This window comes from Falco biarmicus, chromosome 6, assembly GCF_023638135.1.
Source record: "Falco biarmicus isolate bFalBia1 chromosome 6, bFalBia1.pri, whole genome shotgun sequence".
Classification (NCBI taxonomy): Eukaryota; Metazoa; Chordata; class Aves; order Falconiformes; family Falconidae; genus Falco; species Falco biarmicus.
The window spans coordinates 55095384-55119870 of record NC_079293.1 but is presented as its reverse complement, the minus strand read 5'-3'; the positions used below and the strand labels follow the sequence as shown (position 1 = coordinate 55119870).

General features: G+C 35.7%; 1 protein-coding gene across 3 annotated transcripts in view; it reads left to right on the top strand.

Moving 5' to 3' along the window:
• ENPP3 (ectonucleotide pyrophosphatase/phosphodiesterase 3) overlaps positions 1–23947 on the top strand; it is a 42797-nt gene extending 18850 nt beyond the window's left edge. The window contains exons 10-25 of one of the 3 annotated variants that reach the window (XM_056343135.1): positions 226–291; positions 1159–1231; positions 2591–2699; positions 2857–2985; positions 4399–4430; positions 7351–7478; positions 9264–9330; positions 10955–11042; positions 11793–11966; positions 12074–12121; positions 12842–12996; positions 17495–17627; positions 18125–18202; positions 20152–20284; positions 21935–22091; positions 23570–23947. In XM_056343135.1, the coding sequence (XP_056199110.1) occupies positions 226–291; positions 1159–1231; positions 2591–2699; positions 2857–2985; positions 4399–4430; positions 7351–7478; positions 9264–9330; positions 10955–11042; positions 11793–11966; positions 12074–12121; positions 12842–12996; positions 17495–17627; positions 18125–18202; positions 20152–20284; positions 21935–22091; positions 23570–23743 (1744 nt within the window). In that variant the 3' untranslated portion in view covers positions 23744–23947. Of the gene's footprint in view, positions 1–225; positions 292–1158; positions 1232–2590; positions 2700–2856; positions 2986–4398; positions 4431–7350; positions 7479–9263; positions 9331–10954; positions 11043–11792; positions 11967–12073; positions 12122–12841; positions 12997–17494; positions 17628–18124; positions 18203–20151; positions 20285–21934; positions 22092–23569 lie in introns of those variants that run through there. The other 2 variants (XM_056343136.1, XM_056343137.1) reach the window with 2 other exon arrangements.
• The last annotated feature ends 540 nt before the right edge of the window (positions 23948–24487 follow it).

Genomic DNA, 24487 nt, shown 5'->3' with positions numbered 1-24487 from the left:
TGCAAAATAAGGATCTGTCTAATCTAACATTAAAAGTGAGTTACATTTGATAAAAAATGAGAGTAATAAAATTGATTGCTGGTACCTTTTTTAGATGGACCATTCTTGAAATCCCAGTCTGTGACTTTACTATGTGACTACAGTGGACACTTTCTATGTATCTTGGAATTAGAAGGGCTTATCAGAAAAGCCTTGTTAACATTGTTATCTTTTTCCCCCCCCCAGTTCGGTTACATATGAAGAGAGAATTTCAGAAATATTGAAATGGCTTGATTATACCAAATCTGAGAGGTAACACTGGTTGTAAGACTATCACTTAGAAAGGTTTTAATGCTTAGCCACTGAAATTTCTATTGGTGTTTGTGAAATATGGAATCTTCCTCACGATCTCAAATGGTAATTTGCTGAACTTAAGCCTGTTGTATAAGTATTAGCTAACTAGTTGTAAGATAGGATTGTAGATACAAAAGATGAAAAAGTGAGCACGTATCTGAATGGGATGTACTGTTGTGTAAGTTTTATTGGTGTGTCTTTTTTCATGGTGCATGGTCTAGAGGAACAGAACGTTCAGTTTCTTGTTTAAATGTATGAATGAGAGACTTTATATGAAAGATTTGGCACAAGAAAGGTTAAATATCTGAAAGTAATTGCAGGCAGTAATTCAGGATGAAAGGTAGATGTCACCACTGACTGTGGTGCTCAAATTTGTGATGTTATCAAGTGAAATCTTTTATATGGTGATTTGTTAACAATTTCCTAATGTATTTACAATTAGGAGATGCTCTTTAGAATCTCACTGCTTAATCAGGAAGAGATCCTTTAGGTGGTAGTTCTGCTTACATCTCAGAAAGGAACAGCTTGCTCTGCTGAGGTCTTGAAGTTTTTCAGTGATTTCTGAATACCAAATAAAGTCACTGGATACTGTTTCTGAAAATTGTTTCTGAAATTGTAGCTTCAAATAGTCCATGTTGATTACTTACAAAACACAGAGGAAACTGAATTATTATATTTTCTGTAGGGGCTTTTCTTAAGTTTTAAAGAAGTTATTCATAATTCCCTTTTAAGTCTCTTTTTTTTTTTTTTCTAATGAAAGTATTCTTTTGAAATGTTATCTCCAAATTCTCATAATATCCCATTCTTAATTATTTCTAACTTCAGGCCTGATTTCTATACTTTATATATTGATGAACCAGATTCTTCTGGACATTCATTTGGACCAGTTAGTGGTGGTGTAAGTAGGTTTTGTGTTTTTCTTAGCCTAAATTGCCCTAAAAATGGTGCTGTACTGTGAACTTAACCAACTTAAACATTTGGAGAGTAGATTAAAAATTACTGTGACTGTTTTTTGAAGTTTTATTAAGAACTCTTGCTTGTGGTTGAGCCCATTTTTATGATTCCAACACTGTGTGTGAATCAAAAGAGGTGTAAACCAAACAGACCGGCAGAGAATAATTTCAGATGATATGATTAGCAATAATATTAATGATTATATTTAGACTGAACTTCAAGGTTATTGCCAAGAGGTATTTGGAAACATGTGGCCTGGCAAATCCTTAAAACTCTCTTTTATTTATTCCTAACACTGTACTTCAATGTTTGTTAATTTGTAACTCAAAAATAGTACATTTTTTTCTTGCATGTAGGAAAAAATTCAGTCTTTAAGGAGCTTAGGACTCCTCATATCACCTCACCTCCTTCCTGGAATGATCTTGTTTAATATATTTGAAAATGGTCTTCAGCAAAAGACCTTGTTGCAGTGGACAAGGACAGAAAAACTGATCTTTATTGGATAGCTTTAGGCTCCCTGATTGGAAAGGGAACTCTATGTCTCTTGGTACATAAAGGACTTAAAACCCCATTACTGTATATGCAATTGTATTATTTGCACACAAAACATTCAAGAGAATGCAGCAGAGTTAGGGGGACAAGAAGGGTGCAGGTGCTCAGACATGGAGTCCTCAGATTCAATCAGCTGTCGTTCTGGCTGTAGGACTTACAGCTGTGCCATCTTAGGGAATAGCCATCCTCTGTGAGTGGCTGTAGGGTGGGTTGTGCTGAATTTCTCCTGTATTACTTAAGTGGTGGTTAATGGTTTTCTGTAGGAAGGAGAATGTATACATGAGAGAAGGGCACCATGCTTTCTTGGATGCCCCCCTGGTCTTACAGGCAATACATGCCTGTAAATATTTTTGAAGCACTGCTTATTGTTCATAAAATGACTTGTTCATACTATAATAAAAATTGTATTGAATGTTATAAATCTGATATTTTATATAAATTTTGGAGTGAGGAACAAATTTGATCTGAATGTGTTGATTTTTTTTTTTGTTTCAATAAACATTTTTTGAAGCTCAATTTTTCTAAGGTAATAGAAAAAAAACTATTTGTCACTTTTTAAGTCACATATTCTGTGGTAGAGTAGTGGAATTCCGTGCATCTATATTCTAGTAGTGATGGAAAAAGAAAAGAAGAAACAATATTAAGAAACTGAAAACTGACAGAAAAGCTCACTTTTTTTAGACTTCTATGATTGTATTTAAGCAAGAACTTGAAATAAGAAAAATTCTAATGAAACTGGTTTATTTCACAGGTAATCAAAGCCTTACAGATAGCAGATCAAGCACTGGGGATGCTAATGGATGGACTTAAACAAAGAAACCTGCACAAATGTGTAAACCTCATTGTTGTAGCTGATCATGGTATATAGTTATTTTTTCAATCTAATTTTACTGAGTCATTATTTTCTTCCTCTGTGTAATATGTGTGCTTACTAGTTTTAATCTATTTTGTAATTCACTGCATCTTCCTTGCCATATATTGTATATAAAAAATAACTGTTTCTATGTTGTCCTTTAGGGATGGAGATGACCTACTGCAGACAGTTAGAATATATGACTAATTACTTCAAACAGATTGATTTCTACATATATGCTGGGCCTGCAGCTCGCATTCGAGCAAGAAATGTTCCAAAGGACTATTTTACCTGTAAGTGTGGACCAATTCTGGGATTGCAAACTCAGTATAACAGGAAATAAATAAATAGGGAAAATGGATAATCAGTAATAATCAACAGAGTGAACAGCTTTCCATTTCCCTTAACCTGGCTTAAACATCCATGGAAGCTGGGAGTTTTTTTGCAAGAATGACCTCTTTAGATGACATTGAAGATTAGAAAAACTTGTTGCAGATGCTGACATTTTCTTGGCATGTGGAAAGTTTTACTTAAGGAGCTTAGGACGTAAGTAAAGCTAGTTTTATTGTTTTGAACTGGAACTTCAGGTCTTTTGTAAGTGCATTGCTCTTCATAAATTCCTTGTGCAACATTGACAGAATCAGTCTTTTTGAAGCAATGACTATTTCTAACTCTGTACAAAGTTACAAAATCTGAATCTTAGCACAGTGGAATCCAAGAGTTAGTTGAGCCCTTTGGCTGGTATCTCAAAAGAACAGAAAATTGAAACCATGTGAGCTGACTCTGACTCAGAACAGATACTGTGGTACCAGACTGAGAAAAAAAAAAAACCAAAACCAAAACATCCCCAAACTTCCTGTATCAAGGAAGTAAATGGAAAGAGGTAAAGCATGGAAGCTCTCTGTTTAGTGAGCATATATATAATTCATAGAGTATTCTAAAAGGTATAATTTCTGCAAATCTCAAATAAGAGATAGGATCCCATTGTATGTTTTACTTAGCTTTTCTAATTGTATTTATATTTGTAGGCACAATATTTATAAAGCATAAAGCAGACTTTCCTTGTTTTACATAGAAGACAGTCTAAGTCAGACAGGAGCAGAGTAATAAGCAGTGGAAAGAATAATGATATTTTGTATATGTCTTAATATAATTGTTGCCTCATTTCTTCTAACAGTCTTACTTTTTCTGAAGGATTTTTCCTTCTGTAAAGTGCTCAGATTTGTTTTTTAAAAAGCTAATGTCAAAAGGTTAAAGTCACTCTTTGAAAATGTAGAAGGTGAAAGTACTAAGACAGACTGGATTTGTCTCTGTGACTGCCACTGGAAGTGGAATACAGGACAAGTGCTCCAGGTCCAGTTTAATGTAAAAAAGCTTATACTTCCAACAGAGGTTAGGTGGGAGAAGAAAATTTGGTTCTGATCATGTGTCAGCTTTAGGTGTAGGCAGTCAGTACCATGACAGCTTTCTACAGTCTGTCTTGATGTACCCAAAGTACTAGGTATTTCCACAGGGTATCACACTGACAGACAGTTACCCTTGGAAACATACCATTCCTACCCCTGGAAGGTTATGGTTACCATAATCTTCACAGGATAATAAAGAAATTCAATTTTACAGACAAAAAACATGTTGAAATTTTTCTCATGAGCCTTTGGACCTTCTGCTGTTTAAATGTATGTAAATTTCTCTTTTCTTTTTAACAGTTGACTCGGAAGGAACTGTTAAAAACCTCACAGTGAGTAATATTTTCATAGTTTTTCCATGTAGTTCCTCTTAATATGAATCTGATCAGAAAGCACAATTTGTGAAAAACTGAGGCTACAGTGCCAGTTTAAATAGTGTCTTGATTCCAGTGTACAATTGCAAGCAGTTCTGGAAGTTATTCAAAGATGGTGCACAAAAGTTTGCCATGGGGAATCTCTGTTCAGAGAAAAAGAGTCTTCTGTACTTCACTTTGAAAAAAGTGGCTGACTTCACGTGGAGAAAGAAGAGTGTATCTTTATTATAGAACAGAATACAACACAGAGATGCTTTAGGTAATAGGTATCTGTTAGCTCTGGACCACAAGTGTTGCACCCACACTACGTTAAAGCAACTTTACCACAAAACAGATAATGACACTGTAGAGCACATTGCCGCAGGGTGTTGTAGAGGCTAGAAATATAAATAGGAAGGAAGTATTTTAGACAAATTAATGGGGGACAGGCCTGTAAGGGCTATTAAATGTGATCCACAAGCAACCTCTGACTTAAGAAGCCTAGAGAAAACTGAGCAGGTACAAGAAAGAAGGTTCATTCAATACTTCAGTTGTTCTTACAAACTTTAAGTATCTGATTCTAGAAATTCTGGAGATCTGAATGGAAACAGAGTACTAGGCAAGATTAACCTTTGGCATGAGGCAGTATGGCTATTTGAGGATCTTTTATGACATTTCACTTAGGTAACCACAGAACTTTCAGGTATGCTGTACTACCACTGGGCCTCATACCAGTAGTTCTGCTTGGATCTCTGCCATGCTGTATGGATGTAGACTTCAGGGCAGGTGCAAGCTTGTTGGTGTCTCCCGTGTAGACCATTGCTCCTTGTGGGTACACTCCGTGACATCTGAGCTCTGAAGGGTGCAAACAAGAGAGTACAGAACAGAGGGCAAAACATGGAAGACCAAGCCTATTTCTATTAAGGAAAGGTGATAATGCATTTTTTTCTTATACTTTTTTAGATAGATAATTCGCTGGCTCTTTTTTTCTTTTTTTTTTTTCTTTTTTAGTGTTCAAGATATACATTATTACTTGTAGGATGAATGTGGTGGGCAAACTAAAATGCTTGTAGGAAAGCTGTCTTTTTTTTATTTATTTGCATTTATGATTTACAGTGAGTTAAACATTTAAACTGCTTGCTCTCTGTGTATTGTCATAGTTTTCCCTTCTTTCCTTCATTGCCAGTTTTTTTTCTATTCTGTGACTAGTCCTAGTTCAAGCAGTGGACAGATGTTCTGATAGTTTTAGAATAAATTCTATCAGCTTGGAAAAATTCTGAGCTTTCAGCTGCGTATATTTCTGATAAACCACCACTAGAGGTCTTCCTTTAAACTGTTGAACAGCTCAGTTGTGCAATATTGCAGGTAGCTTTTGCCTGCCACTGAAGTCCAAAAGGCAGTGATTTTTTACTTTTTTTTTTTTTTTTCTTGATTATGAATACCTAAGAACACGTCCCTTATTCCCCAGCATCCAAAGCAGAGGTGAGAGTAGTATATCCGTGGTTGGGAATAGCAGAAGGAGCTTTTTCAGTGTTACATCCCCTACGCCATCGTGTGATGTGGAGCCTGTCATATTCAAGAGTGTATGTGAGGGGAACAGCACAATTTGCATGTTCTCAACTCTAGTTGAAACTGCAACTGCTAATAGTTACAGAGATGTAACAGTAACATCTGTGTCTTACAGGAATAGCCTAGTATCAGGATACTTCCGCTTCCCCTTTCTGTTCATAAATAGTGTATTTTGTCCCTTTCATGTTCTTAGAACAAGAGTTTTGGGCAGAGAAGGGAGTTGTATATTGTATATTAATTGCTAATCAATGGACATAAAGTCATAATGTACGTTGATTTCCTTAATTTTCCTTTTAATTAGATTATCCTTTGTAGAATGACCTCTCCTGAGCTAGCAAGCCCATTGAATCCTTATTTTTCATGTTCCTGGATTCCACTGTGCTTCTTTGGTGACTGTTCAGGCACATTTACTCTCATTTCACATTAATGTCATTCTGTATAGAATATACAATTCTAGTACTTAGAGGTGAAAATGTCAGATCAGACTCCAAGTATGCTATAGTTTGGACAGTTGGTGTGGTAAAACTTTTTTTTTGGGGGGGTGGTTTACCCAGCTTCATAGCAGCTCTTCCCTCAGCATTTTAGATGTTCTGTGTTGTCCCAGTGCTGGATTCCTGATCAGGAGCAACACTTCTGAAACATTGCCATGATGCTTGCAGCCAGCTGGAATGGCTACTGATGGCCACATGTAGTTAATCTTTGCAGTATCTCATATGGTTGTCATTAGGCTCTCAATGCCAAACTCATTCATGGCATGCCTGCTAACACAATAGTTACAATAACACATTAAATGTGGATGTGAAATCTAAGGCTTTTAGCTAACAGCTGAGCACTGGACATTTACATGGCATAAGAGTACATGTTCAGCCTTGAAACGAAAACCCTAGACTGTGCTATGTTACGTGTACTTTGTTTTCTTTGTTATTTTGTGAATGGTAAAGTATAGAAGGTGACAGAAATAAGCTGCTCAGGAAATTTCTCTTGTAAAGTGTAATCTTATATACTAGATGCCAGTGACCTTAGTATGGACATACAGACTAAATGCTACTACTAAATATCTTTCACCCTTAGGAGTATTTTACCACAGTATTTGTGAACTTGCTATACATGTTATAGCAGTATATTTTCAAACTGTTCCAAAAAAAGCTGCTTTTTTCCTCCATTGCTTCTTGGGCCAAAAATGAGATCTGCAGGTTATCCAAGAAGCTATCTGTGAATAATATGCTTTCTGCTTATATTCCTGTCACTAAGATGCTTGTGATAATGTTGAATGGTGGGTTTATTTTTATGCTGAGCAAAGCTCATGACTGAGCTCTTTCCTTTTGCACAGTGCAAAAGATCCCCTCAGCACTTCAAGCCTTATCTGACGCCTGACTTGCCAAAACGATTCCACTATGCTAACAATATTCGTATTGATAAAGTTCATCTTTTGGTGGATCGACAGTGGCTGGCTGTGAGGTAACTTAATTTATGTGACTGTTACCTTATCTTTTTCATCCCATTCTCATCCTTTTAATTTCCTTCAGATGCCTCATTTCATATTTTGTTTTAGACTTGTTACATTTCCATGTTCTTATGTTTAAAATCTTATTATATGTAAAAAGAATGCATTATTAGTGTGATTCAAATCTTAAGTCTAATAAAAGAATAATCATCACTCCAGATCAAAGTTTTACAGGAAAAAAAAAAGGAAGAAAAAAGAAAATAAATGAATACTACACACAAAAAGTCTCAAAAATATTGCAATTAAAATTGTTATACAAAGCCTTCCCAGTATCTCGCCCTTTTCCTGGTGTTACAGTCACTCTTCCACCACTTCTGGGTCCTAAGGTTGATGGCTTCAATGTGGTGAATGTGTGGATATGGCAGTAATCATCATTATGAGTCCTTCATCGGGAGAATATTATGATGTTTCTTCTTCCTTGCTCTGTGATCTGAATGGAGTCCTTCCTATATGTATGCTAACACTACAACTTGCTTATTCTTCACTGGCCTGCAAGTTAGCATTACACCTCAGTTCACTAGATATGATGCATTCTGCACGTGTTAGATATTTGTTCTTTATTCTCTTTTTTACCTCTAAGTCTGGCTTTGCTCAGTTCCAGATCTGTATTTCCTTAATTGATCATCAGTGAGCTGTTTTTAGCCTTGGGGTCTCACAGAATAACTAGTCGTTACTGCTGCCTGTGCAACAACGATGTCTTTGCTGTGCAAAGATAAGCTGATAACAAGTTAGACATAACCACCTTGTCATTAAAAAAAATTGCTGTAAGAGCTAACCAATAAAAAAATAGCAGGTCAAGAGGAGTTCAGAGAAGTCTTAGTCCTCTGAGGCTTTGAAAACTCAATGCGAAGCCTGTGGTGTTAGTAGCAATACTGTATATACTGAGCTACAGCATTACAGTAGGAGGAGCATGGGCTGACTTGGAATTTCAAGACTATTCAAATAATAGAAAATGCCTGATCAGTATATGACTTGATTGTTTTGATGCAACCAAATAATTGTCCTGGACATATAAAAATAGATGCCCACTGAAAAATCTCATACTCACGCTTTTAAAAATTGTGCTTAGATGTTCTTGTGCCTCTGAAAACAGGATACATGTGCTTGACAGCTGTGCATTGGATCAGTATGGGATGACTATCTCTTTGTCTTTCCATGTATCTCAGCAATGGGTAAATTAAAACAAGTGTTAGTCATTATAAATCAGACTATTCTGGCATGTTTTTAGTTCTATAACACACACATCCACATCTCTCCTTCACCCTTTAGAACCCGTGATGAAAATGCACTGTCTTGTAATGCAAAATCACTTGCAGTCTTATTTGTATTGTTCCACAGAGGCTAACAGCGGAGGTCTCCCATTAGAAGTTTTCTGTTAAAAAGCAGATGCCACAGAACATAACTGAGGAAATCTTCCTAAACAGATTACACATATTCTGCAAATTCTAGCTAGGTGAAAGCTTCAGTTCAAAAATCATGATTTTTTCAATTTATTTTTTAAACATTGATTCACTGTACACTCAGTAGCTACCTAGAACTATTTATTTCTGTCCATAGGTATCTGTTACAGGAGAAGAGGTCTTCATATATGTGAACACTGGATGAGCAAAAAGTACTACAGTATAATGCCAGAGTCAGTTCTTAAGACATGATCCCAAGTCCAGTGGGTCAGGATGACTATTATGAACTGGTTCTATTTGTGCCATTTTTATTTACACTATTTCATGGTTTTTCCTTAGGGATGGAAGTTACACATTTTGTGATAGGGGTAACCACGGCTATAACAATGAATTTAAAAGTATGGAGGTAAGATGATTTTGATTCAAGTCTTGCACCTTCTTATATAGAGAATCATGATGTGCTAGGTAAACCACCAGAATAGAATAGATGATACTTATTGCAGTGTAATATTTCTTCTGTGTCACCCAGACATAAACTGTGGACAAATACTGGGGCCACATATTCATATTTCCTTTCATTGATGTGTATGAGGCCTGCTTCCTTGAGATCCTGTAGTAAAACTTGTTTGGACTCACTTTAGCTCCATGGAGCCACATAGACCACAGTAAACAGGATAGTATGTTTAGCTATGAGACGCTGAATTATTTCATTCTTTCATTCTTCTACTGAAGCAATGAATGAAAAATCTCCGTAGGATCTGGGAGTTCAGTTTTGCACCTGAAAGCCTGTGTGCTCAAATAAACTCAATCTCACTGTCTCTGCTTCTCTTACAAGACTTATTCTTTTCATCAGAGAAAAGAAGTCATTAGTATAACCTGAATGTTAGTATAGCCTGTATTGCAGTTTCATCTCATTTTCACTTCTGGTTACAATGAGAGTATTATGAGGTCTTGAGCGTTTGGTTTTTCGTATACTTTATGTGATGTGAACCTGTAAGTAAGGTCAAGCATGCCACTACTAGTCCCCTATTCTGTGCCTGAGAATCAGATTCTTCTAGATCTTCACAAGTATATTAAAACCATATGTCAATATACTGATTAGAATGGTGCTGAATATTTGTATGCAAAGAAAAGGTAAATTTTGGTTACCATAGAAACCTTAATCATAAATAACTTTATGCTGGTGGCACAATGACTGAGGAAGATTTTTTTTTCTTTATAAAGGAGCAAAATATCTTAATGTTGTCCTTTTAAAATAAATTAAAAATTCCTTTTCTATTATGAGAATATAAGAATATTCTTTTAGAACAGATCATTGTCATGCTTTGTTGTGTTTCCTGTGTCTTACAGCAGCTCAGGAGGCTTATAAAGTAGTAGAAATAATGTAGGACTGTAAGTAGCTATCAGTGTTCTGCCACAGTGCTTGCAGACCCCAGCAAGGCCTGCCCAGCACTACATTGTACCATTGATGGTACTGATGCAGGTCTCTGCTGAGCTTGGGATGGGTCTCTGCAGTTCCCTGCTCCTTGCTTTAGCCATGGCTATAGGCTTTTCAGCGACCCAAAGACTTTTGAAAATGCAACATGTATTAAAACAAACTCCACCCACCACCACCATTGCTTATATTTCTGTCTCAATATTAGCCTTTAGATAGGATGTGCCTGTGTCATAACTCTTCACTTCTTGAAATGGCATTGCTACTAGCTGTTGCAATGAAAACATAAAAATGTGTGAATTTGAAACATAACAAACAATTTTTGTAAGTAGGCATCAAAGTATTAAAGAACATATCCCCTCCCTGATTCATTCCAATAGTTCAAAGTATCCTGAGAAATGACTTTGTTTTGCATTTTTCTTCAAATTATATGCAATGGCAAAATTTTCCTTCTTTACCAGAACAATCCTGTATTTTAGCTTTTATGACTGTGAAAATACTTTTTTGTACCAGGGTCCCTGTTTCTGTAAAGTGCAACTGAATTTTTTTTTTTTTGATTCCTTTAGATAACAACTTTTGTTTTATTACAATCTAGGCTATATTCTTAGCACATGGCCCAAGCTTTAAAGAGAAAACAGAAGTGGATGCTTTTGAAAACATTGAGGTTTACAACCTTATGTGTGGTGAGTAGAAACAATCCAGTACTTTAGATATTAAACCAATGGTGTTTTCAAATACCAGTGAGCTAAAAGAAGGGTAACAAAAAATTGAGTGAATTCATTCAGAAGCTAGGTTTTTCACACAGAACACTGAAGCTCTGTGCTTTTGTCTTCTGTACAGTGCTAAAAGTTTAACTGCCAAATATTATTCTGATTTGAAGGTTGTTTCTGATTGCAAAAGTATTCCACTAAAGAAACAGAGAAAAGTGCTCCTGCCCCATGGGCTTGCTGTTGAAATGATACCTGTGGGATAAGAATCTCGTAGAGAGTTATCATTCTTGTTCATAACTTAAGATGGACCATTGCAGTCCCAGCAGTGAGCATGTAGGAAGCATGCGCCTCAGAAAATATGGATTAAGGCATTGCACAAAAATGCAACAGGCTAATACGCTTCACAATGTGATGCATTTGTAGTCACATTTGTACTCTGCATTAAATCATCTAACCTTATGAATATTATGGCTTTGTATAAAAAAAAAATACTGTTGATATTCAAATACATAATTACCAAATCTTGATGCAGTGGAAGATAGCAATGAACTTTCATACCTAGAAAATTGCAAGTTGATGGTAGCAGTTACCATAATGGTTTAGATAATGGAATAAGCTATTTCTTCTATAGTTAGAATGAATGCATAGAATTGCAAAGATAATGACTTTTAAAAATGCCATTTTAGTCTTAAAATATGTTTTAAATTTCAAATGTTTAAACAGATTTGCTTCATATAACACCAGCACCAAACAATGGAACACATGGCAGCTTGAATCACCTCTTAAAAAAACCTTTTTACATTCCTTCACATGCAAAAGAAAACTCATCTCCTTCTTCATGTCCAGTTTCCCATCTGATTCCCGTACATGACCTGGGATGCACATGCCTGGGTGTAAGTAGGGGCTTCTGGGTTTTTTTAATCGTCTTTGTCAACTGTATTGTCTTTTCTTTGGTTTTCTAAACTATGATTTCATTCTGAATGATTGTCATGTTTTACAGATAGTAGATGAGTCAGTACTAAACGAGAGGTTAAATCTGACCACAGAAGAAAGTAAGTAGCAAGGAATTAAATGAACAGCAATATTTTAAAATCTATGCCCAGTTTAGATTTTACAGTATTGGTTTCAGTGGGATTTTTTGCAATGTTAATTACAATTTAAAGTGAAGTAGGAAAACCAAGTCAGAAGCATAACTTTTTTTCTTTTTTCTTTGCATTTCTTTAAAAATTGCTAACTGATACTGTTATAGCAACATTTATGCATAGGAATTGGATCTGATTCCCATTAAAATCTCAGAAAAAAACATACAGGTTTCAGTGGTCTTTGGAAAAAGCCTGAGCACTTACAGGCTATATAGAATAACACTTGTTCCCCACCTTGTAACCATAACTTTGCTTTGTGTGCTTTTTTATGGGCTTTCTGGAAATCTTAGCAAGTGTTATAATGCTTCCTAGCCAAATAAGATGTAAATTTCACTTTACTGGCACGATAAGTTAAAAAGATTTATATGGGTATTAAATTGCATAAAACCAAGAATTTGCAAGTCTGATACTTACATTGACTTTTTTACGTTAAACAACATAAAAACTATTTTCTACATTTTTTTATTTCACTCAAACTAAAATCTTAAAGAAACATACACCTGTGTTTACTGTAGGGTTTATTTGTATTTGTTAACGTTTTAATTTACATTTTTTCTCTACTCCCTTAAACCTTTGTGCCACCCAGGATGTTATAGAGGAATGAATTAATAATTATTGTTTAAATTCTAGTACAGAAGGCAAACTCATATCATTTGCCATATGGGAGACCCAAAGTTCTTCAGGAGAACAATATCTACTGCCTCCTTTCTCATCATCAGTATGTGAGCGGATACAGCTATGATATCTGGATGCCACTGTGGACTGCATACACTGTGAATAAGCCTGTAGGTTATCAAATACCCATACTATTCTTAAGTATGTAATATAATGAATTGAAAATGTGGTTCATTCATCAGGAATTCTGGTTAAGGACTGATTGATATCATGTGACTAAGGCCCTTATATCTGAAAAAGAAAAAATGTCTTTGATATGTTTTTAATTTCAACTACCTTAATATATTGTTTAAAAAATAGGAATGGCCACCTGTTACCGACACAAACAATATAGAAGAATAGAGCTACTTGCTGGTGAGCTGGTTCCATTAAGCCTGTAATAGTTCCATTAAGTTCTGTAAATGGGATAAGCTGTCAGGGCAGGACTCCAACTTGTCTGTCATTCCTGAGGAAAAGCAGGCTGTGATTTCCAAAATCAGCAACTTTTAAGCTTTTATATGTATATCATGATCTTTCTGCACTTAACAAACCTTTGTACAGCTCTCCAAGACAGTTTGTACTAATGCATATTTCTCTGTGTTCTGTTTATTTGCTCCCTATCATGCTATATAATTTCTGAAAAATATAATTATAGCTGAATGAACCTCTGAGAGTGCACAAGTATGTGGCTCTGAAACACACAGAATTTTCAGGGTCAGTAAACTAGTGGACATTCATGGGTTTGTTTCCTCCTATAATTTTGACCTTTTTTCTAAGTCGCCCTGAGGAAATAACTTTTACATTGATTTTTCTGTCTGAAAGGAACTGTTATTGATGTCTACATAATTTCTTATTTTATTACTATAAATATGGGGAAATTATTTTAATCACATATATGCTGCTAGAATGTCAATATTTCAGAAAGTTTTATTCCATCCTTTCTACTGATTTTTCACAATCTGAGTGAAAGATCATGAATCCAGCCCTAAGAAGGCTCCTAGTCATGTGAAACAAATGTCCATGTCAACAAAGATTTGTTTTACTTCGTCATGTTTGAAGATCTGTTCTTATAGCTTACTATGAAAGTGAATTACCATAATGAAAACCAGGTAATTGTAGGCAGATTTTTTTCTGATTTTGCTTTAAAAGGATTAAAAAGTCTCGCTAGAGTTGGAGCCTTTCTAATATTTCAGCACCAGCAGAAAAAATCTCAATAAAAGCAAGTAACTTTTCAGACATTTTCCTTTGTTGGAAACCAAATTCTTAATTGGAAAAGAAGTGTATAAAGAAAGTTCTTGCCCGATATAACATCTAAATCAACAGAAATACGTATTTGTGGGAGTTTCTTATAGTGGTTTATGCAACATTGTGGGAAGCAGCAAATGATTGAAACTAAAGTATTAGAGCGTATATTTCACAGCAGACTCTAACACAATGATGTATGTTTTCTATAGAAAGGATAGGAAAGAATAAATTTCCTCTGTAATACTCTCACAGTCACAATGGTGAAAGGCCGTCAGTGTCAGAGCTCACTCACTGACACCTCATAGAGTCAGCTGACCTTATAGAGTAAGCTGACATAATGATTTTTTATTACAGCATGTACTAATCAGGAGAAAAAAGCTTTATAAATTATAACAGCAGTGGAAGTACGGAGGGATAGAGCTGGCTAAAATACTTGGGAATGACAGAAAATTGCAATTTCTACAGAATTTTTATTGCATCCTAGGTATTTATGATGTGAATAAAGTCGGTGCAGTGATTTACACAAGTTGTGAGGTGGGGCATTTATGGTCATTAGGTAGCTATAAAGAAAGGCTTAAACAATAAAATCGATCATGCAGGCTGGAGTTCTGCTGGTTTTGTGTGATTTCAAAGTTCTGAAACTGGGCTGGCCATTCAAGCCCACACAGACTTATTGTATCTGCATGTGATATCAGAATCAGGGTTATTATGAATAGTATATAGTTACAGTTCTTAAATAAATGATGTCAGATAGAGTTTTGGTTACTTAGTATTCTCAGTCAAAGAAAAATTTAAGATTGAAGGACATTTATTTTCTTGAGGTTCTATATTCGTCTGCCAGGGAGGAAGGCAGATTATCTTGCAAAAAGATAGTCCCTCCACCTGCCTGCAGACACTTGTAGAATTTAAACAGTTTTGCTGTGTAGAATCACTAAAGTTTACTGTAAAAATATATTAAAATGTGTAACAATCCAATCTATCCTGCAATGGGATGAAAACAGCAATGAGACTTGTATAAAACATTGGGATTTTTGGAACTAAAGCTCAGTGCACTGGAGATTATGGGAGTTTTGTTTTTTGCGGTTTAGTATTTTTTCTTCTTGACTACTGAAAAAAGATTCCTGGAGGTGGCTGAAGTTGACATGACAGACCACGGCAGGTGCTGAAAGTCTGTAATGCAGATAGTTCATGCTTCTTGACATTAATTACTAGCTCATCAAAAGACAATAACTTGCATCAGAAAAGGTCACCCATGATGTGATAGGCAAAGCCATTTTTTAGTTGTAACTGTTTCTTTCAAAAGACATAATGGTTCTTTGACCTGAAAGACAAGGAGACAAAGGGCTAAAACTGTTGAATTGGTGAGGAATGTTTTTTTTCTGACTGATGTTTTGAGGCAGTTGTTATCACTGTCAGGATCTTATTTCTTAATAAATGAGCACTTTCAACACCTTCTTTGAGAATCATTCTATTCTTGTTGACAAATGATCAAAAATATCTTATCCCTCTATTTTGAGGAAAAGAAACAAAGAGAGGTTGTAGCAGCGAGTGTTCACAGAGCATTAGCAATATGTCTTTCGATCTGGGGTTGCATTAACTGTTGATCTCATTGTATTGCAAGATGACACCGACAGCCATTCTCATCTCTCAACAGCTTTTGATATTGTTTACTTTCTGACTTGTAGATCCTTGAAAAAACAAGCTGAAATAGTCTTGAGTTGTTGCTTTTTCATTATTTTGAGAGTTCGTAGGTTCATTATGAATTCTTATTTCTTCACTTGGAGAATTTTTTCCTGTAATGTCCAATGGAAATAGCCGTGAGCAGCCTTCATTTCCTAAACATATGGGAGTGTTTGTGAAAATACAGGTTATATGATATATTACATATGTGATGGACAGCCAGCTCTAAAACACTGTCCCCTCTGGCCTTGACAGTTGGATTAGAGCTCATAGATCATGTACTTAGTTTCAGGAAACGTGATGTAATAAGACAGTTGAATGTTGTCCTCATCACTTCATATTGAAGAAAATGTGAATGCTATTAATAACCCAGATTCATTATATAAGCCAAAAATAGATTCCCTGCTGTATTTGGATAACATTAAGTGTGACTGTGGTATTTACTGAGAATAATGAAGCTTTCTTCAGGACAATTCTTGGCATATTTACTCAGACCTTTGTTACTTTGATTCAGGTTTCCCTTCAGAGACCATAAAGAAGTTGAAGCCATTCATTGTTGAATATCACAGCTCAATTACTAAGTTTAAAATATTGGTTTCTTCAGTGACCCTGATCCATTAATCTTGCCTTATTGATTTGGACACTAGAAAGGACAAATTGCTCAAATGAATTGGATGTCAGTTTTGTATTGGGATTTACATGTGGCTGACAATGACAGCTTATCTGCTTAGGTGGCAAAGGCAGTCTTTTGTCTTTTATATTTCATTCTATGTGGTGTATATATATTTTCCATTAATATACAACCTGACCATAATATGGGCATCTACAAGAATTTTTATAAAAGTAAGTAAAGAAATTAAATCAAGGGGTATAAAGATGCATGAGAAGAAAGTTCCAGTTCTTTATTTCTGCTCAATTTTAACCAATCAAAATAAACAATGTACCAAAAATCAATGTTTAACTATCATTTATAAAGGTATAAAGCAAATAAATACATTCCGTTCTTACCAAAATGAAAATAAATTACATGTAAATAAGTATGAAAAGGAAAATGCAGTTAAACATGGAAAAGCATATTCTGATGTTTCAGTTAACGTTATCGTAAAATTATGGTAAAGGTTACAGAAAATGTTATAGAGAAAAAAGTAAAGGTTATAGAAAAAATTATATGAATTAGAATCACTTTTGACTTGATTTTAGCTAGTGTGCATGTTAACATGTTTCATTGAAGTTAGTGAAGCTGACCAGTAAAATGTACTGAATTTATTATGAATTTGTTTAACCTTCACTCTTTAGCAGCACACACTCTTATTATGGAGACAGCATCCTCAGATGCTAAGATGAGGTGATAGTGTCATCTTTATAGGCTAGCTGCTTTTCAGGAGGATGTGACATCAAGTTTGTGTTTCCAGAAATATGTAAAATTGGTGAATGAGCCAAACTTGTCACCTGTTTTTGCCTAAGGTATAACCTTATTTTGCTACTACAATTTTACATGCTGCATAAGGATTTCCCTGAATTACCTAAAAACAGAAGTAGAGGAAAAACACTAGGCAGAAAACATCAGTGTCTATTACTTGCATTGACCTGATTCACTATGAAAATAGAAGATTCAATGAAGTCTGTTCTAGAAAGTTATAACCGTACAAAGCATTGGGTTAGCCACAGCCGTGGGTGTAATATATTTTTTTTCCCTTTTCACAGGAAAACACATCTCTTCCTCCCACTGTTTCAGACTGTCTGCGGGCTGATGTTAGAATCCCTGTTGCTCAGAGCCAAAATTGTTCCGACTACCCAGCAGGGCTGACCTTCACCCGCAGTTTCCTCTATCCTCCCAGTGAGCATGGTTCTTTTTATAGCTAGAGCTTAGAAAGTCTTAATCAGCTGGATGTGGGTTTATGTTTAAGCATATACCCAAACACCAAAACAAACTTCTTTGGATCAGCGTGTTGGGCAGAAAAAGCTTTCCAGTGTTTGTAGACTGACCAAAAGCAGGGCAACTTGTATCTAAATATTTTCAGTTTAGAACATTCAAGTTTTTTGTTAAAAAATGGAATAACTTGACTGAGATGAAAACTAGTTGGAAAGATGTAAAGGGTTGGACTGAGTGGCTCTTTCTCTGTATGAATATTCATTTCCTATTGTCAATTTTGATAATTACTTTATTGAAGAGATTCTACAAACAAATGTGGAGATATGTTTGCAGTGGGAACATACACTCAAGCTCAAATGTAAAATGTAATTGAATTACATGTACCTGCAATGTATAGTGACATGAATCAAATTTGTCTTTGTATAGTATTTCATTAATTTACACTTTGTTCTTTTATACAGACTACAATTCATCTGCTCTTGAACAGTATGATGCCTTACTCACCAGCAATATTGTTCCCATGTATGGAGCTTTCAGAGGTAGGTTGCAAAGTTTTGATTAATTTTCTGTAATTATATTTCTGGATTTGATAAAGTTATGACAAAGACTTAGAAACATTAATGCATGGCCTGCAGTATATCCGGATCTTATGTAAATATATTTAAAACTTTTTAAAAGTAGATGTCTGAAATTTCAAAATGCATTTATGTAAGTTAATTAAATTTTTTTGTATAGTCCTGTCTGACCTCTGCTTAGGTGTACCTGTTCACATTTGAATTTTCTCTTCATCTCCTGTGTGCTGACCTAACATTAAAAGCTAGCTATGAACCTCTCATGAAAATATCCCCTTGGGGAAATGCTTAAAGTGAATGAAAATACATTTTTTCTTTCCTCTTGCAAGGTCTCAAGAGAAGACAAAAGGAAGTTTGTAAACAATGCTCTGATACAGTGGCTGTTTCATCAAACAAGAACTCAAACTAGAAAATATTAATCTTGGAATATTAATTTCAGGCAGGTGTTTCTATTAAGCTACTGCCATGGTTTAACCCTGGCCAGCAACCAAGCCCCACACAGCCACTCACTCATTCCCCTTCACCCAGAGGAACGGGGAGGAGAATTGGAGAGGAATGTAAAACTTGAGGGTTGAGATAAGAACAATTTAATAGGTAAAGCAAAACCCACTCATGCAAGCAAAGCAAAGCAAGAAATTAATTCACTACTTTCCATCAGCAGGCATGTGTTCGGCCATCCCCAGGAAAGCCAGGCTCCAGCATGCGTAACAGTTACTCAGGAAGACAAATGCCATAATGCCAGATGTCCCCCCTTCCTTCTTCTTCCCCCAGTTTATATACTCAGCATGACATCATATAGTATGGAATACCTCTTTGGCTAGTTCAGGTCATCTGTCCTGGCTGTGTCCCCTCCCAATTTCTTGTGCCCCTCCAGCCCTCTCGCTGGCAGGGCCTGAGAAACTGAAAAGTCCTTGACTTAGTATAAATATTACCCAGCAACAATTAAAACCATCAGTGTGCTATCAACATTGTTCTCTCACCAAATCCAAAACACAGCACTGCACCAGCTACTAAAGAAAATTAACTCTGTCACAGCTGAACCCAGGACAGCTTACCTTAACTCTTTTCATCCAGCCTGACACACATTCGTTTATAATCACTGATAAGAAAGAGGCAATGCGTAAAGAAAAAGCTGGAGGAAAAGCACTGGTGTAATTACCTTTCTAATGCATTCAGATCTCATTAATTCATTCACTCATGTTGTATAAAAACAGAGATCCAAAAAAGGCTAAGTGGCTTTAATCATCCAAGTATATCAGACATTATGAAAAATCCATTTTTTCAAGGAAAACTCTACAAGACAATTAAACTTACAAAAAGTTACTCTAGATCATAAGCAAGACGGAGATGCCCTCAATCCCCAAAACCCACCTGTTTTTTGGAGGGTTTTTTTTCCATAATGGCTGTAAATATCTGAATAGTCTCACTAGCTTATATCCTACAAACTGTATTTTCTCAAATATCATCTGTGAAATAAGCCAAATTGTCTAGTGACATTTGACAAGAGTTCTGTAGACTTAGACTGACTCTCAGGTAGTGAATATTCCTCTCACAAAGCCATTATCTCAGTTCCTACTAATTGGCACAGTTGCAAGTCCTAGCAGATAAGCCAGAAATGAATGACCTCTCAGTTCTATAATTGTAGTTTCAGCTTCAAATTGAATGCATTTTCTCCAGAAGTGCAGTGGGCCTTGCAGAGCTATAATAACATTTACCATGCCTCTTCAGTGGTGAGTGAGTATGTCCCTTCTGATGAAATTCAAATTTTGTGTAACAAAGAGCTAATTTTGCAGGTGGTTCAGTTTGAAACTTTTTATTATTCATCTATAGCAGAAAAGAAAATACGTTCTTTTTCTTTAGAGGTGAAATAACTTCAAATTTATGTAAAATATGCTTATATTTTCTTTTAATGACAGACATATGGGACTATTTCCATAATGTGCTTCTTCAGGTGTATGCTAGAGAAAGGAATGGAGTAAATGTTATCAGTGGACCGGTGTTTGATTACAATTATGATGGCCATTTTGATACTCTTGGTGAAATTAAGCAGTAAGTACATGGAAAAGCCAGAAGTCAAACTCCAGATTATTTCCCACTGCATTTCCACACAAAAAAACTTCTATGCAAAAAGAATAAGAAACCAGTATCATGGAGAATGAAGTATTCCCTTTATAATACTGCATCCACCGTTGCTCATACAACAGCAAATAATCTTGCAAACAGATACAGTACTGCAGAAGTGGAAGTTCCAGTAAAGAGGAAAAAGCTTTGCAGTTGCATGTGTATCTATCTGTATGCACAGATACAGACCAGTAATTTGTTTCCCAAAACGTATGCCTAGATTTCTGGGCCTCTGTAATAGAAATACTGGGAGAACATGTGACATCTAAATATGCAGATGTGCTTAAGCATAATTTTCTCACTTTCATGCTGTGCTCACTCACCTGTTTGTTGTTCCTCCCTGTTGTCTCAAATGAATGTGTTTTATCAAAGATCAGGTTTCTGTGTTTGCCTTCACTGAATCATATAACCAGGAAAGTAAAATGTAATGTTCCTGAGTGGTATCTTTGCATAGCTATGGCTTACACCAGCTACATTTAAGCAAGCTCTGGTAGCATAACAAAATACATTTAAAAATTCATCTGTGTGTAGAAACAGATGTATGAGGAGACTTACATTAAAAAAAAAAATCTATAAAATAGAAAAATAAAATATAAAGAACAATTATTTATGTTAGTGAATGAGGGCAGGAGGAGTTAAAAACAGAATAAGAACAAACAGATTGTTCCAAACATAGGGAAAATGCCTTGTGGCAGTAAGAACACTTATGTAGTAGAAAAGTGCTGGGAAATCTGCATAGCTGAATCTGTCACTGGAGATGTTTTATTCAAGGCTAGACTTAATACCACATCTGTCAAAAATGGTTTGAGAATAGGAAAATCAGCTCTGCCGCGAAGTAGGAGGGTGGAAGGGAGGAGAGACTAGAACTTCCTTCCAAGCAGAGTGCTGTAATAGCCAGTTGACCACAGAATGTTGTCTACAGTTTGGAATAAGCATGTTTTGTTCAACGTGGTTAGTCAGTCATACGAAGCAGTATAATGACTTCAGTGATGGTAGTTTTTGGATACTGAAGATGTACAGCAAATTTGGGGAGCATTAAGCTCCTCACAAGTTTACACACAAAAGTGACCATGTTTACAGAATAGACAGGAAAAGGAGGCAAAGATATTTTCAATCAGGTATCCTGAATTGGTTTCTATACCACATGGCCACAAGTAATCATTCTGGCATTTCTTGCTGGCAAGGAAACAGAAGCTAATTTTCTTGTCATTCTTCTCCAATTCAGTTTCATGTGATTGAAATTCTTAACGTAATGAGGGGCAAATATAGTGGTCTATTCTGCCTCTTCAGGATGTACAGATCTCTGGCTTTGGTAAAATAGTGTGTTGACTGTGTAGGTAATCCTCTTGGTTTCAGTGGGACTGCTTGTAGCAAAAGGACTAATCCATGTGTGTTTGGCTGTTTGTGAAACATAATGAGGCTGTATATCCCATCAAGAATTTATTTCAGTTATAAAATAAATCAAAGTCATATAGTAGTGAAAGATCTGTGCTGGCGCAAGTTCTGTAAGTTACTAGTGGTATCAGTAGTTTTAATACTTGGTATCTAGATACATCTTAATTAACGTTTGTTTTGCAGGCACGTAGGCAATACAGAAATCCCTGTCCCAACCCATTACTTTGTGGTTCTGACTAGCTGCAAGAACAAGACCTTTACTCCACTGAACTGTTTAGGCTCCTTGGATGCTTTGTCTTTTATCATTCCTCATCGACCTGACAACACTGAAAGCTGTGCTGTAAGTATAATTCTATGCTCCTGTGTGTCAGTGAACTTTCTGAACAAATTCCCAGTGTAATCCAGTCATCTGGACAATCTTTAGAAGTCCATGTGTTTAATGAATTCATTCCCCATGAGTTGAGAGTGACTTGAGAGCTTAAGTGTATGACTAGGAGACCAAGAAGCTCCAGGACAGGTAGCTGTAAACTAATGAGCTGATAGGAAGCAAGGAAGAAGAAGAAAGGAGGCTTTGACAAGAGGGCTTGGAAATGCTGTCACCTGAGAAGAGGTGAGAACAGCAGCACAGCCAACAAGGTGGTGAGGTAGCTTTATGGAAGGGTGCATAGCTAGAAGTATAGCTAGAAGAATTCCTTCAATCCTTTTTTCCACATTTATCAAAAATTAGACATTTGGAAGATTCTGCAGTTGAAATTCATACTTGAATTAAATAAAATTAAATAAAATCTATACTTACCACTAACAGTATAAAGCTGGCGTTTTGTAGCAAACAAAACAAATTAGCTGAATGTAATACGTATGGCTGAGCCAGCTGAATGTCTAGTCCATAAAGTCTGGGATGCAAAGTTATTTAGCTCAGTGTGTGTATTAAAAGAGTGTCCACACACAGAGGTATAGCTGCACAGACTTGAACTGGCTTTCAAAGCAGTACAGTTGTGTTTATTTAGTTTATTTATAACTTTGAACTCATAACTGCAGGCAGGTGTGAGCTTACACTGCTTAGAAACAACTTGGGTGTCTCCTCATTTGTGGTGTGGAAAATCCGTAACTTCCCAGTGATCTTTTTGGTAGTTGAGAGCTGACTAAATATACAAAATAAATAATTAGAATTAGTTAGTCTTTATACTTTAGAAATTATCTGTTAGTTTAACAACAAATCACAATTATCATTGCACTATATTCATTGTGTCTTGCAGTGATGTAAATTTAATGAACCATTTGTGTCAGGAGAGGCTGTGAATAGAAATGCAAATTACTTTTTGCAAAAAAACTTTGTAGTAAAAAAATTGACCAATAACATTTTTGATTGATTAGTGCTTACATTTCCATTGTTTTCCCTGTCTATCTGGCAATTGTTATTGCTGTCCAACAATCAAGACTGAGTTGCTGTAAGGGCTTTGTTCAGGTTGTCAGATGCCTGTTGTTTGGCTAGCCTGAGCACTGCAGCTAATTGATATTGTAACTAAAACTATCCTTACGTGAGTGTTTAAAACATGACTCAACTGTACATTTGCCATTTCATTTTGCTTCTCTGATATTTTGAAGGTGGGGAGGAGAGGACATCCATTTGATTCTATTTAAATGAGATCCCTAAATGCAAGTCTGTAAAAGATGCGTAGGAAAACCTGAAAGAAGTTTTACCAATTGGAAGCTGTTAGTCTGTCAAACCAGTTCAAACACTAGTTATTGTCTAATATCACCACCAAACAACAGAATGCCTTTCATGCGTTTAAACATTGTGCTTGTTTGTTTTGCCAGGAAAATAAGACACCTTCTGAATGGGTTGAAGAAAGAATTCATGCTCATTCTGCACGTGTTCGGGATGTGGAACTGCTAACTGGGCTTGACTTCTACCAGGAAATAAAGGAACCCATCTCCGATATCTTACAACTGAAGACATTTTTGCCAGTATTTGAGACTGAAATTAACTGAGTATCTGTTAAAAATGTGTCAGTGCTTGGAAGAAGGCAAATTTAAGTGATTTAAATTTTTTCGTTGCTGAAGTATGTAGGAAACATGACTACAGCTCTTCTATAGAAAAACACACTTAGAGGAGCTAATTTCTTTTCTCAAGTTCAGGTTCTTTGGTCAAGTGTTTTGTGCCAACTGAATAAAAATTATCTAAAAAAAATTAAACCATCATTGCTGAGCCAGGCTTTCAAAATAAAGAGTATTTTATTAGGAGTGGTTTGAAAAAACTTACAAAAGGAACATGTTTCGTAGCAGAGACTGCAGTGTTGTAAACTGTATAGAAAATATTTCTGTAATGGAGTTGGAAAGTGAGACAGTTTGTGAGGAGTGTGTGTGTTTTCTCCCTTGTGTTTATCAGAGAGGTTATGGTTATCTAATACTAGTAGTCCTGAAATGTTTTGAATTTCTCTTTCTCACCTATTAGTTCACATAGAAACTTCTATCTATTTAAAAAACTTACTTAGACTCACAAAAATATAGTATATAATGCAAGTGTCTTCTATGATCATGCCCTGTTGGGTTAATTTATTATGCTAGTAACAAATGAAGTGAAATTAGAGTAAATGAGGTCTGTTCTGTACCCTTCAGAAATTGTAAAGCATTCTGAACATGAAGAGGTAAAAGAAACACTCTAGCCAGAATAATCTTTTCTGGATATATACCTGTATTTGCAATTCCAAATGCCTGGCACTACCTAAATGTTTG